The sequence below is a fragment of the Westerdykella ornata genome (genome assembly GCF_010094085.1).
Source record: "Westerdykella ornata strain CBS 379.55 unplaced genomic scaffold EI97scaffold_32, whole genome shotgun sequence".
Taxonomy (NCBI): domain Eukaryota; kingdom Fungi; phylum Ascomycota; class Dothideomycetes; order Pleosporales; family Sporormiaceae; genus Westerdykella; species Westerdykella ornata.
Window position 1 is genome coordinate 84,697 of NW_022986882.1, and position 12,251 is coordinate 96,947.

Consider the following 12,251-nt stretch of genomic DNA (forward strand, 5'->3'; position numbering starts at 1 on the left):
TCAGATCACCATGCGCTTTCTTGACGTTTTTGCTTCGTTGTTGGGCGTGGCGTCCCTGACGGGCTATGTTGCTGCTGATCTGAGGATAACTGCGGATCATTTTTCTTTCGGAGGCGTCAACTATCCCGGTCTACAGACTCTGAATCCAAAAGAACGTGACACGGTCATTCGAGCCATTGTGAAGAGCGGTGCTCGCGTCATTCGGTTATTCAGTATGTCTCGTCACTATGCGACCAAGAAGCAAGCAGCTAACGTCTTCGAGTTCGACAATATGGCGATTATCCAGATGTGAGAAATGCCACTAAACACCTACTCACCCCTTCTTCTAATGGAGCATAGCCCGAACCAGAGGTTGGATCCTTTGATCGATCGATCCTAGACATGTTCGACGACACTCTAGCTGCCATTCATCATATTTCGAAAGGTAAGAGATTATCGTCCATTGCGCGTTAGTCTTTTCTGATGGCTCTGTAGGCAAAGTGAAGGTTATTATTGCGCCACACGATGCGCATGCGCTCCGTGAAACGAATGATGTGCCATGTGATGCATATTGCAAGCGGCTCGAAGGGGCCTTCCTAGACTTCTACAGCAATGAACAGGGCGAGTATCCGGTGGCCGGTCTGTCCTTGGATTCTACTGACCGTTCCTAGTTCGAGAGCACTACAAGACTCGCCTACAGGTTCTCTTCAAGGAGTACACATCGCGGAACTTCGGTGACAGGCCATGGAGCGAGTTGAACGAGGTCATATTGGTGAGTCACGTGCTCATAAGTTGTGCCACGATATTGACAGTATGTACAGGGGGTTGATGTCCAAAACGAGCCATGGTCGAGCATATCGCCCATTCCTTCCGGTGAGCCATGGCTCTGTGAAATTGCCACTCATTTGAAAGACACGCTCGGCTTGGGCAAGAGCAACATCGCTGTCATCAGTGGAGGCATTTCAGGAGCCCAGAGTCCTGATGGTGATGAAAACTTTCCCGATTCCGCTTTCAATTGCGACGCGATTGATGTGATTGGTATCCATGGATATTACGCAATGGACGAGAATGGCGAAGCAACAGCTGGCACGAACTGGGCTAAGATGTTCATCCCTGGTAACACGCTTACTGCTCGCGCTGAAGAGAAGAAGAAGCTGCTGCTCGTTGAGGAGATGGCATATATACACACCGAGCTGGGCCTTACTTACAAACAGCAAGCCATCTGGGATCAAGGAAACGCACTGAACTATCGAGGAATCCCTTGGGTACGACCCTCACGATATTATGATCACTTACGCAATGCTGACATCGTGCCTAGATTTACTCCAAGATCAATAATGGTGGTGAGGGAACCACATCGACTGTTAGCATTCTCCGGGATGATACGGCGGCCATTGGCGCTTTAAAGGATGTCCTAAAGCGTGCCTATGGCTCACGCAGCAAATTTAACTGGTCGAAGTTCCTTTCCCCACCTCCAGCTCTCTCCAACTCCACATACGTTGCCCTGAATCCTTACATCCCCGAACAATCCGACTGCACCTTTGGCTGCCCTGGCTATCTCTGTGACGCACCTGACGGCTGCAAACCCGACCTCATCTGCAAGAACAGCATCTGCGCCAAGCCCGACGAAAAGCAACCCGGTAAGATGGGCGACGACTGCAACTCCAAACAACCTTGCCTGGAGCACCTAAAATGCGAAGACGGCCTCTGCCAAGAATGCATCGTCCGGCCAAGCATCCAACCCAAAGATCCTCGCAAGACCACCGTCGACGGTGACCCCAACGCCCAGTGCCAGCCCGATTCTACCTCAACGTTCACCATGCGACCATTCTGCCTCAAACCCTCCGCATTCACCTCGCCCTCCCGCCTTGGGAACCCGTGCCAAAACGCCGCTCACTGCGACGCCAACGAGTTCTGCGACTGGGGTTTCTGCAAAGTATGCACGGAAGGCTGTCTGGGTATGAAGTGTAAGGGCAATAACAAGTGTAAGACGGGGTTCTGTAATAGCTACGGAAGATGTGATTACCCAGGCCAAAAGAAGCGGGCACATGGGCCGGGAGCGAGGGCTAGGGGGAGGAGTGGCCCTAGGGGCCCTGGGGCAGGACCGAAGGGGCAGAGTGGACCGAATAAGGTACGAAGTGAGGCTATGAGGATCAATACTCCGAATGAGACGCCTGTGGCAACAGGTGCAGCGTGATCAGAAAAAGATAGCATTAGGTTCTGGGTAGTCAAGGCGTTGTGTATCAATAGGGTTTCCGTTGGTTATTGCTCAGTTTACAAAGATTTGGAGTTTTATCTCCTAGCTCCTTCAATTGCTGACGAGTGTACGTGTAAACGCATGCGTTGCATGAAGACTACAGAAAACGAAAGAAGGCAGATATACTTTCCCAGATTCTGTGAAGGATGCGAACAAGTGAGCTTCGGAGAGTACTGTATAGAAGGTCGTGATATAGGAGGTCCCTCTACGGCTGACGCTAATATCAAAATAGCTAGTAGCTTGGCACAACGCCGTTCCTCCTCCTGAGCTCCAAAAACTTGACGTCTCATTCCTCCGTCTTTTGCAGCAGCAGCCACATTTTGACTCTGTACATCAACTCTTCGCTAATCCCACTTGCCATCACCGCCTGATGGATTTTCTGGATAACAGGTCGTAGCAGGATGGGCAGCAAGCCATGTCAGCCTTCAAGCACGAGCAGACAACCGGATGAGGCTGGGGGACTCTATTTCTCTTACTCATGAATTGCTTCTCTCCGTTTCTCTTTCCGCCTCAGTCACCGGTTTCTCTCCACTCATTCGCCAAAGACTTGTGAATTCCTACGCGTATGCATGGCTCCGGTGAGCTGAAAGCTGCCCAAAGAGACTGCCTAACCACGCGTTCACGTCCGGAAGACGCAGCATCGGACGTACCTAGCAGCCTCACTTCCTGGTGGTTGGTTAGACAGGCTATGCTAAAAAATGCGAAACCTGTGGCGCTGGAGGCGTCCTTGAGATGCAGTACCCCGCATCTACACCTCCACCGGACGCAGAGGGCTTCAGCTTCGTGTTAGGCTATGAAATGTCAGCACGGCTTAATTTTCTGCTCGCAAACTGCTGGCCTCAGTTGAGGTCCTTCGAAAATGCCTCGCCAGGCTCGACGCCTACGTGGCGGTGCCCGTCAGTGGCGCATGATCCCGATACCTTCGGTGTCGAGTGTTACAGGAAACTCAGCCTTCGGTGATTGATTCAGCAGACACGCAGTCCTTGGCTTAAGGTACTTAAGAATGGTATCCCACATTAGGTAGGTGAGCACGAGACGGTTCGAATCTGGAATCGCATCCATCTGGAGAACCACCATCTGCTTGTTTGAAAGACGACACTGGCTATGACCACCTTTTCGGGCGTGACAATGTCCAACTATGGTGAAGGGCTCCATAGGCTCGGTTTACTGACTGATCTGCTGTAACAACGGCTGTCGATTCTCATCGAGCCGGGTGTTAGCCTAGTCACACGACATGCCGTTGGAATTGGGATTCCAGGCCAATGCTGGGCCTTTGACTCAGATCAGCATCCAGCTTCTCAGTATGGAGACAGCCTATCATCTCGCGGTCAGTACCATAGGCTGGTGGAAAGCACGTCGAAAGGCCGATACGCTCAATGCTATACTCGATGCTCGAATGGCATCTCTCGCACCGATAGCGACCTTTAATATGCGGAACTACACCATCATGAGACGGAAGCATCCTATGTTTGGAGTAGCGCGGCAACCCAAAGGTGCCCTGGTATCCGTGGAGCTTCCGGCCGCTAGTAGTAGCGATTATGGGACCACTGGTCTCTGCTGTCTCTACGCACTTGTAACAGCACTACTCTGCTTCTACGACCAGAAGTCCGTTGTATCAATTCTCATGGAGCTTCTTCCCGACCATCTACTCCACTACGATCAAGACGACGTTCGGCTGTCAAAAGAACCCGGTCCCTTATACACCGCTGTACGAGCCTTTGTCGTGGAAGTGGCGAAAGAAGAGGCGAATGGCAAGGCTACTCGCACTCTTCAACGGGCTGTTGATGATCTCAGACTGATTCTTGGAGAGACACCACGCGTTTGCTATGACAGCCTAAAAAACAGCGATTGCCGCGAAGTGATGGCCTTCTTGGAGTGGCTGGCCGTGCCTTATTCGAAACGCCAATGTCATCTGTATCCTACTCGGAGCTTTCTAGTCTGGGCTCTCGCGGAGGTGCTCTCGATCCTGGGTTTCGAACTGCACGTCTCCAAGATCGTCATCACTTCACCAGAGCAGTATCTCGCCACCTTTGAGAGGGACAATAATATCGATGAAATGGGAATTTACTTCGTCCCAGTATCTGTTGGGCGCACAGATCCCTTCCTCGCCGGTCAAATTTCCTCGAAGGAGATTATTCCAACATCTACGGTGCGAATCATTGCCATCCATGCCATTCCGCGAATGGAGTTGGGGCAATTCTTAATGCACGACTCCAAACAGATGGATACGCTGATTGAGGCCTGGATATTTACGTTCAATCATTTTCAGGATCAGAGCACAGATAAGTTCACCGTTGATCTTAGTCAACATCAGAAGGCGGCGCTGGAGCCTTTCAATCATAAGGATCTGGAATTCGGATTGGTTTCGCTTGTATACCAGTCCCTCAAACGTCCTGTCGCAAAGTTCGTCCAGGCGACGTGTCCTGACTGCCCACCTCTTCGACGGGATTCGTTCATGGAAGAACACTGTTCAAGATCTTGCTGGCTTGAAGAAGGTCGCCACAATGAAGAGGGAAGGCTGATGCTGAGAATCATTTACATGGCAGCAGCATACTCACTAGCCTGTCGGTATGTAAAGGACACCAACGGCCGTGCTGACCTCAATATCGAAGTCGGATACGAACCATCAAAGTCCGAAAGTATTGGCGAATTCCTCGCTATGAAGCCAACTTGGCATGATTGGTTTATGAACCACTATCATATCTTCCGGCCTTACTCCTGCGACAGCGACGAGCTATTGTTTAAATTGGCTTACGCGATGTGCGGATCGCCTGTATCCCGGCAGCATTCGACAAAGCCCATAGAATACTATGGATGCCATGTCAACGGCCTGACTCTGTTATCCAAATTTCCGCAGGCTCCTGTCAACAGTCGCTCGCCTTACACCTTCCACCTTCGCTTCGGCCAACCTCTGGATCTACCCGTGCAAGACAATCTCATTATAAGTCGCGACAAGGCGACACGTCTGAAAGGGAAGACCATCCAAATGCCTCCCTCAGACCCGGAGGAGCTTTTGGAGCCAGACTGCAACGATCTGGTCCGTTGGGACGTTGAACCTGACTGGGAAGATTCGGAATTGGATATCCACTACCAGTGCCGTACACAAGGCATCAGAAAGCTTTCCGTCCCCCTTCCGCTGATGAAGACGTCACTCAAAGCCATGCAGGATACCATTTGTGAGCATCCATGCCAGGACCCTATTTCACAGCACGCGCATCAACTGGATCGTAACGCCATCCTTGCGAGGCACGAACAGTCCCTCTCCTGCCACATCGTCCGCTACAAAAGCATCCGCCAACAAGGCTACTCCCGGATTCTTCTGGAGCCACGCAAACTGCTCGGCTGTGTGAATCAGAAACCCACGGTGGTCATCTTAGAAACGTTTAGCGACCCAGTTGAGCACTGGCTAGCGCTCAACACGGAGTGCCAGGCTACGTCTGAGATCCCGTTTCCGAATGTGCGGCGGATTATATCGGATTGCTTGCAGTGCGGGTTGGATGCTGCGGGGAGGATTCCGAGGGTTATGCTGGACACGGTTGTCATTCTTGTTGTGACGCCTCGAGGTTGTGTCTTGAGCGGTTAAAGTTCTCTTCGCCAAGCATGTGCTCGTATTCTCTGCATGGAAGAGAGTAATTCTGCGCTTACTAATTCCGCTATGGGTAAGGCGACTAGCGTTCGACGTAGCGGCCATCTGATGGGTTATCGACTGAACAGAGCCGGCTTATTCAGAACGCGGTTTTAGAGCCGCGTAGTTGGGATATGCTGACATATACTAGTAGTAGATTACTCCACAATTAGGATTGTGCTGCTAGCCTACCCAAACAGCTTATTCAAGATTCTACGCCATACAGGGAGACGCGAGGAACGGAGGAAATCTGAGGTCCCTAACGACAGAGGTTATATCGAACGCGAGGAGTAAATGCAGTGTACTCCGATTGGTCGATTTCCACTGCTCAACTCAACACTAGTGTTCACGATAAATTTAGACTCTCGTACGGCCGTATACTGCACGAGGCTGGTAACCTTGGTCATCCCCCAGGTAAAGGCTGCAAGTTTGATACGACTGGATACTTATTAATGGGACGGAAACGAGCCGCTACATGCCGCAACAGTACAGTATACGTCTAGCGCGTGGAACATTCGAGCACCGCACAACGATGGACCTATTGCTGAGCAAGACGAAACGCCTCTTTCCGCGATGCTGAGATATCGAGCTCGGCTAAAGCAAACCATAAGCTGGTGGACGTTGTTACGATCTCGATGCGCGTCTATATAAGATGACGATGTTGCTGGAGAGGATGGCGCATCATCACCACATAGTCGCGTCTCTCTAGCTTCGCATATATCAAGCACTGCCGCCTCTGCCAGCGGCAACGAATCTCCCTACGAATCTCCCTCACGCACGCCCATTGCGATATTCGCTCAGTTTTGCAAGTCGTTATACTCTACGCACCAGCAAAATGTCTTCTTCCGAAGTCAAAAACGTCATCCTCGTCGGTGTAGGTCACCTGCCATGGATCTCCCATACCATTCACTCCAATGCGAGATAACTTCCCTCGTTTAATCATGCGCCTTGACTGAATCCATCGCCATCAGGCCTCGGGCAACCTCGGCCCCATCATCGTCAAGACCTTTGCCCGCCACGCGCCGCATTTCAACTTCTCGATCCTCACCCGTCACGACTCCAATTCCACCTCCACCTTCCCCGCCAACATCCCCGTCCTCCGCGCCGACTACTCCTCCCTGGACTCCCTCACCGCAGCCTTCAAGGACCAAGACGCCGTTGTATCCCTCGTTGGCCCAGCGTTCCTCGCGAAACAGACCATCCTCGTCGACGCGGCCATTGCAGCGGGCGTGAAGTTGTTCCTGCCGAGCGAGTATGGGTCCGACACGGCGGATGAGAGGTTGAGGGAGGTGGTGCCCATGTTCGAGGTCAAGAAGAATATCGTCGATTATCTGAAGCAGAGGGAGGATAAGATTAGTTGGAGTGCGGTTATTGTGGGTGGATTCTTCGATTGGGTAAGTCGACTGCATAGATGGCCTCGAACCTTATCAACCAGCTCTCGATCTTCCTTAAATTTCCAAACGCTTCAAATAGACAAACCAATCAACTAACTGATTAATTTCTCAGGGCATCACATCCACCTTCCTCGGCTTCAACGCCTCGACCAAGACCGCCACCCTCGTCGACAACGGCACCGTCCCCTTCACCACCACAAACACCACCACCATCGCCCGCGCGCTCATTGCCATCCTATCCAACCCGTCCGTCGCACGCAACCAATACGTCTACATCTCGTCCTTCACCCCGACGGGCGCCGATATCCTCGCCGCCGCGGAGCGCATCACGGGCGCCCAATGGACCGTCAAACACGTTTCTAGCGACGACTTGGTGAAAGATGGGAAGGAGAAGGTGGCGAAGGGGGATCGCATGGGGGTGGTGTCGTTGTTGTTGGCGGGGCTGTTGGGGAAGGAAGGGTTGGGGGATAATCGGAAGAAGGGGAGTGAGGAGTGGAATCAGCGGTTGGGGTTGGAGGGGGAGGATTTTGAGGGTAGTGTGAGGGCTGGGTTGGAGGGGAGGGTTTGGGGGTTGGATGAGGAGTAGGTTGCTTGGTAGGGGGTGGATTCTGTGGGTAGGGTGGGGGTTTGTTACTTGATACTGCACTAGGTAGGGTAGTACATGCCAGTGGTTGATGAATGATAGAAATACGACCAGATAGAACCTCACTTGCGTACTTGAGAGCGCGCTTCACGGATTCAGGACATGAGACGAGAAGACTACAGCCTGTGACACATGGTATTGATGAAGAAAGTCATTCATTCTTGACTAGTTACTTTCTTCCACATGGACTCGCTCGCCCTCCTTGACAACGTCCTCCCTTTGCACACACCAAGGTTCCCCAACATATCCAGGACACACCAGCAACCCAGCAACCAACCCTACATCCTACGTAAAGGACGAGGATCCCTTCCTAGCACAGTACACAGCACATCTCTTTCAACGCTGTAACCTCAAGCCCTACATACAAGGCTTCGAGGGGAAACGGGAATCATAGCAGCACTCCCCACTCGCAATCCCCACACCCTCACAATCCGCCAGCCTCAGGCGGGTCCGTAGATACATCCATCCAGGGCCTGACAATAGATACAAGAGCGGGAGGGGAAGGTAAGGGAGGCGCGCAGAAAACCCAAAAAGACAAAAAGAACGATCATACCCAAATGCCCGGTTCATGCACCACCACCCACTTCCCTTCCCTCTCTCGCGCCCTCAACGCACGCATACCCTCAACACCACGCATCCGCCGTCCAAAATCCCGCGCGTGCGCTCACTCGCATGGGGATCGTCGGCGCGGGAGGAAGGAGCGGAGAGGGTGTAGTGAGTAAGGGGGAGAGCAAGCGAGTGGGAGGGGAGGAAAACGGGGGAAGGGAGAGGAACGGGGTGGAGGGGCCTCGGGGAGACAAACCACTGGGGGATATCAAATGACGCAATGGAAGATGCGAATGGTGAATGATATAAAGCCCAACGCCGGAAACAAAGACGCAGTGCATAACTCAGACACATGAAACAGAAAATCGTTCTCTTCAAGAAAAGAATGAAGAAAGAAATGGCACCATTTCAACCCGGGAGAAGCAGAGCTCCATCAACCGAGCTGCCGCAGGAAAGAAGAGGGCGGAGAGCAAAGCATCATCCATGACCCTTCTTCTTCCTTATCGGGGACCTCAGGGAACCAAGATACGTAACTTGAGCAATTACGGCTCATCACATCTGTCGAACAATCGCGGTTCCTCGACTCAGAGCACCCCTAGGGGTGGAAAGGTCAAGGAAGCCACGACGCGTTTGTGAACTTGTCGACGGAAATCAACCCGCAAACGGATTCCAACCACTCTTCTCCCCATTCCGATTGTCGAACGGATTCCGCTTCTCTTCCAGAGGCGAAGGGTCCGCAACCGTCCCGTGGCTACTAGCCCGCAAATGTCCCGGCCTGGCCACCTCGCTAACGACATGCGAATCCACACGTCCGACCGTCTCGGTAGGACCGAAGGTAGGGAACGGGCGGGGTTGGATGGTATACGGCGCAGCTTTGTTGACGGGGTATTCGTATGGCGGGGCGGCCGTGTCAGGATACTCTTGATTCCCAGTTGCTTTCTCCGCGTTGGCATTGTCGGGGACGAAGGCCGGATTGATGATGTACGGGTCGTGATTCACGTAGACGTTCTTGGAGCGGGAGAGCTGAACGCAGGCGTATACGATGCCGCCGATAGCGAAGAGAAGCCAGACGATGATGATCACCGTGGAGATGAGGGATTCCAATTGAATGCCGGAGAGCAGCTTATCGATGACACGGTCGACCGCTTCGGTGATCTCGTCCTTGGCTTTGCCGTTGGGATCGGCGAGCAGTTCGACTGCGGACGAGGAGTCGCTGACCTGGGCGAGGGCGCCGAGGGAGAAGGTGTCGTTCTTGACTCCCGGGAAATTGACGTGCGCGTGTTCTTGGACCCAGGTCAGGCCCTTCTGGAAGGATTCGATCTTGAGGCCGATCAAGCAGTTGAGCACGTCCTTGATGGGGTCATGCAGAGGCGTGTTGCCAAAGGCATCGTCAAGCGCCTGGCTCATCTTTTCCACAAAGGCGTTGAGCGTGCCGTTGATGGCGCCGGTGGTGCTGTTGACCCAGCCGAAGATGTCCTCGTTGATTTCGGAGTCGAGCTTGTCGATGGCGCTGTTGACGCCCTCGGACCAGGACATGGACGCATTGTTGAGGGAGAAGACGACCTTCTCGGCGAAATCAGCCACTTGGTCGGTGAGCTCGGGGACCTTGGCCTGGACGCCTTTCAGAAGGAGATATTGGCAGAAGCAGGAGAAGAGGCCTGCAAGACCCAGCGACAGGAGGAACAGCATGGGAGTAGAGGTAGCATAGGCCCATGCAAAGCGGATTGCATTTTGGCGGTTGACCGAGCCGAAGCGTTGACCGAACCACAAGCCCCAGGCGGACGAGTGAGGACGCGAGGCGAGGTAGACGACATCCATGGCATCGTGGCCCTTTTCGAAGAGGCGGGAATTCTCCTCCATCTTTCGGTAGCGGCGCATCTCGTTCCAGGCCATCGGAACCATGACGAGGATCGCCGCAACGATGAGGACAGCGAGGGCAATCTTTCTGGCTTCGAAGGCCATCTTAATGAGGTCGTCGAAGAAGCTGTTGATGGAATTGCCTTCGGAACAGAAGTTCAGCTGCTCCTTCTGCGGGACTGGCAGGAGCGTGCGGTCAAAGTTGAAGGTGTTCATGCCCCGGATTAGCTCCTTGACCTCCTCGAACGGGATGCGAATGACACTGTCGGTGAAGTTCTGGACCTCTTCGAAGGTCGGGATGGACTGATTGAGCTTCTGAAGATCCTCCTGGACCTTGGGAGGGACCTGGAGAGCCTTGAGCTTGTTGATTTGCTCGTCCAGGTTGATTTGCGGTACTTCGAATCCAGGAGTAAAAGGGATGTCGGGCATCTTCGAAAAGACGCTGTTGATGGCGTCGGTCACCTTCTTCGTAGCATCACCGATGTCGCCGGTCACTTCGTCCACGGTCTTGTTGAGAGCTTGAGCCATTTCTGTCCCAATCTCTACGGCAGCACCGACGCTGCCGCGGATGGCCAAGGTGATGAGGCAGAGATAGGTGCTTGTCATCATGTGGATCACGAAGAGGACAATCTCCTCGACGCCGGTGACGCTCATTTCCAGCATGTGCATGAGACCGCTTACCGCTTTTTCGACGCCGGACGCCGTCATGTCGTTGACGCCCTGGGCCATGTAGTGGGGCATGGAGGCCATGGAGCTTCCGATGTTTTCGACTTGGGTGCATGCGCTCAGGGCTTCGCGGCGGGCGGAAGCCAGGCTGTCCTCAGTGTTCGCGACAGCGAAGAGCAGGCGGACGAGGACGAGGAGGAGAAGGATGGTCCAGCGGTTGATGAGGATCTGTGAGAGCCTAGCTCGAAAGCCGAGGTATGGAGTGAGGTATGGTGTCTGGTTCATGGTAGGTCGTGGTGCATCTTGTTGGGCGTAGTAGTCTCGCAACTCATGATCGCCAGCGGAAAGAGATGGAGGTACGGCCTGGAAGGGTTGCTGTTGGTTGGGTGTGGAAGCCATGTTGGAGGATGGCTGCGGACGCGAGGTCTGGGTAGGAGGTATTAGATGGGTCTAGATGTTGGACGGCAGCCAGCAGCCGTGTATGCAAATGCAAATGCGAAAAGGGATGTAATGAAAGGGCGTAGTAATATGGACAAGAATATCTGCCAGAGATATAGCAAGAGAAGTTTGCGGTTATGGAGAAAGAGAGAGAAAGAGGGAGAGGGCGAAAGATTAAGCGATTAGAAAGAAGGTGGCCATGCACCGACAATAGGACAACAATAGGAAACCCCCCGCCAACGCGCGAACAATGCAACAATGAATCTTAAGGAGAAAATCTTGGAGCGGTGAAGGTGGAGGTGAATAGACTTGGGGGTCACTTGACCTTTGTATGGAGTGGCTCGCATTCAATGAACTGTGCACGACAACAAGTGAAACGGCAGCCGCGTGTACGTACCGCAAGGAATCTGGGGACCCATCTTCAGGCCGCATGCAAGGTACCGATTGGATGCCAAACATTGAGGCTCTCGACGGGGGCGTGTCAGCAGATGAGGCTCTATGCTGGGGATAGGCGAGGGGAGTAGGACGAGCAGGCCCAAGTAGGCGCCCGCCTGGTGGAACGCGGCTGCTGACGGCCAGTCGTTTTGCTTGCACCAGAAAAAGGGCCACGAAAGGCGCCCAGGTGGATTTCTTAGCGGTTTCTGGGCCGGCATTCTATTTTTCGGTACTCTTTGACTCTCTTTTTGCCTCGAGTGGCCGTCGCAGCTTCTTTTCTGTCGGAGCTGGGGGGCTGTCCTTTGTTCCACGGCTTGCGCTCGGTTTGGCTCATGGCGGCTGCTGCGGAGCCACACAAGAGTGAGTGAGCGGTAGTGTTGTCAAAGCGAGCGCAAGGGAGCACCTCCAGAC

General features: G+C 53.4%; 6 protein-coding genes across 6 annotated transcripts; 3 read left to right on the plus strand and 3 right to left on the minus strand.

Moving 5' to 3' along the window:
• Positions 1-10: 10 nt before the first annotated feature.
• Positions 11-2,176, plus strand: EI97DRAFT_470014 (uncharacterized protein; the record flags this gene model as incomplete). The annotated part of the gene is made up of 7 exons (XM_033801743.1): positions 11-212; positions 263-288; positions 340-424; positions 475-618; positions 651-751; positions 801-1,244; positions 1,298-2,176. The coding sequence occupies 7 exons, from the start codon at positions 11-13 to the stop codon at positions 2,174-2,176; spliced, it is 1,881 nt and encodes a 626-aa protein (XP_033650447.1).
• A 1,294-nt stretch (positions 2,177-3,470) lies between these two features.
• Positions 3,471-5,819, plus strand: EI97DRAFT_461529 (uncharacterized protein; the record flags this gene model as incomplete). Its single annotated transcript, XM_033801206.1, has 1 exon — positions 3,471-5,819. The coding sequence occupies one exon, from the start codon at positions 3,471-3,473 to the stop codon at positions 5,817-5,819; it is 2,349 nt and encodes a 782-aa protein (XP_033650448.1).
• An 892-nt stretch (positions 5,820-6,711) lies between these two features.
• Positions 6,712-7,799, plus strand: EI97DRAFT_351080 (NAD(P)-binding protein; the record flags this gene model as incomplete). Its single annotated transcript, XM_033794842.1, has 3 exons — positions 6,712-6,735; positions 6,833-7,255; positions 7,368-7,799. Coding segments are annotated over 3 exons (879 nt in total), but the record flags the coding sequence as incomplete, so codon positions are not given.
• A 380-nt stretch (positions 7,800-8,179) lies between these two features.
• On the minus strand, positions 8,180-9,112 carry EI97DRAFT_194507 (uncharacterized protein). Its single transcript, XM_033793627.1, has 2 exons — positions 8,532-9,112; positions 8,180-8,475 (listed from the first exon to the last, which is right to left on the minus strand). The coding sequence occupies exons 1-2, from the start codon at positions 8,783-8,785 to the stop codon at positions 8,256-8,258; spliced, it is 474 nt and encodes a 157-aa protein (XP_033650450.1). The 5' UTR covers positions 8,786-9,112; the 3' UTR covers positions 8,180-8,255.
• On the minus strand, positions 9,096-11,366 carry EI97DRAFT_384781 (uncharacterized protein; the record flags this gene model as incomplete). Its single annotated transcript, XM_033795992.1, has 2 exons — positions 9,096-9,452; positions 9,588-11,366. 2 exons carry the CDS (start codon positions 11,364-11,366, stop codon positions 9,096-9,098), a joined length of 2,136 nt encoding a protein of 711 aa, XP_033650451.1.
• Positions 11,367-11,476: 110 nt separating this feature from the next.
• EI97DRAFT_194528 (uncharacterized protein) lies at positions 11,477-12,197 on the minus strand. Its single transcript, XM_033793628.1, has 2 exons — positions 11,803-12,197; positions 11,477-11,730 (listed from the first exon to the last, which is right to left on the minus strand). The coding sequence occupies exons 1-2, from the start codon at positions 12,056-12,058 to the stop codon at positions 11,588-11,590; spliced, it is 399 nt and encodes a 132-aa protein (XP_033650452.1). The 5' UTR covers positions 12,059-12,197; the 3' UTR covers positions 11,477-11,587.
• Between the last annotated feature and the right edge of the window lie 54 nt (positions 12,198-12,251).

What these genes read in the sequence shown, in the direction of transcription:
- EI97DRAFT_194507 (XM_033793627.1), bottom strand. Translation starts at nt 8,785, where the DNA reads ATGCACTGCGTCTTTGTTTCCGGCGTTGGGCTTTATATCATTCACCAT. An exon ending in GGATTTTGGACGGCGGATGC is followed by an intron (nt 8,476 to 8,531) that starts GTGGTGTTGAGG and finishes GGGAAGTGGGTG; the next exon opens with GTGGTGCATGAACCGGGCAT.
- EI97DRAFT_194528 (XM_033793628.1), bottom strand. Translation starts at nt 12,058, where the DNA reads ATGCCGGCCCAGAAACCGCTAAGAAATCCACCTGGGCGCCTTTCGTGG. An exon ending in GGGTCCCCAGATTCCTTGCG is followed by an intron (nt 11,731 to 11,802) that starts GTACGTACACGC and finishes CTCCATACAAAG; the next exon opens with GTCAAGTGACCCCCAAGTCT.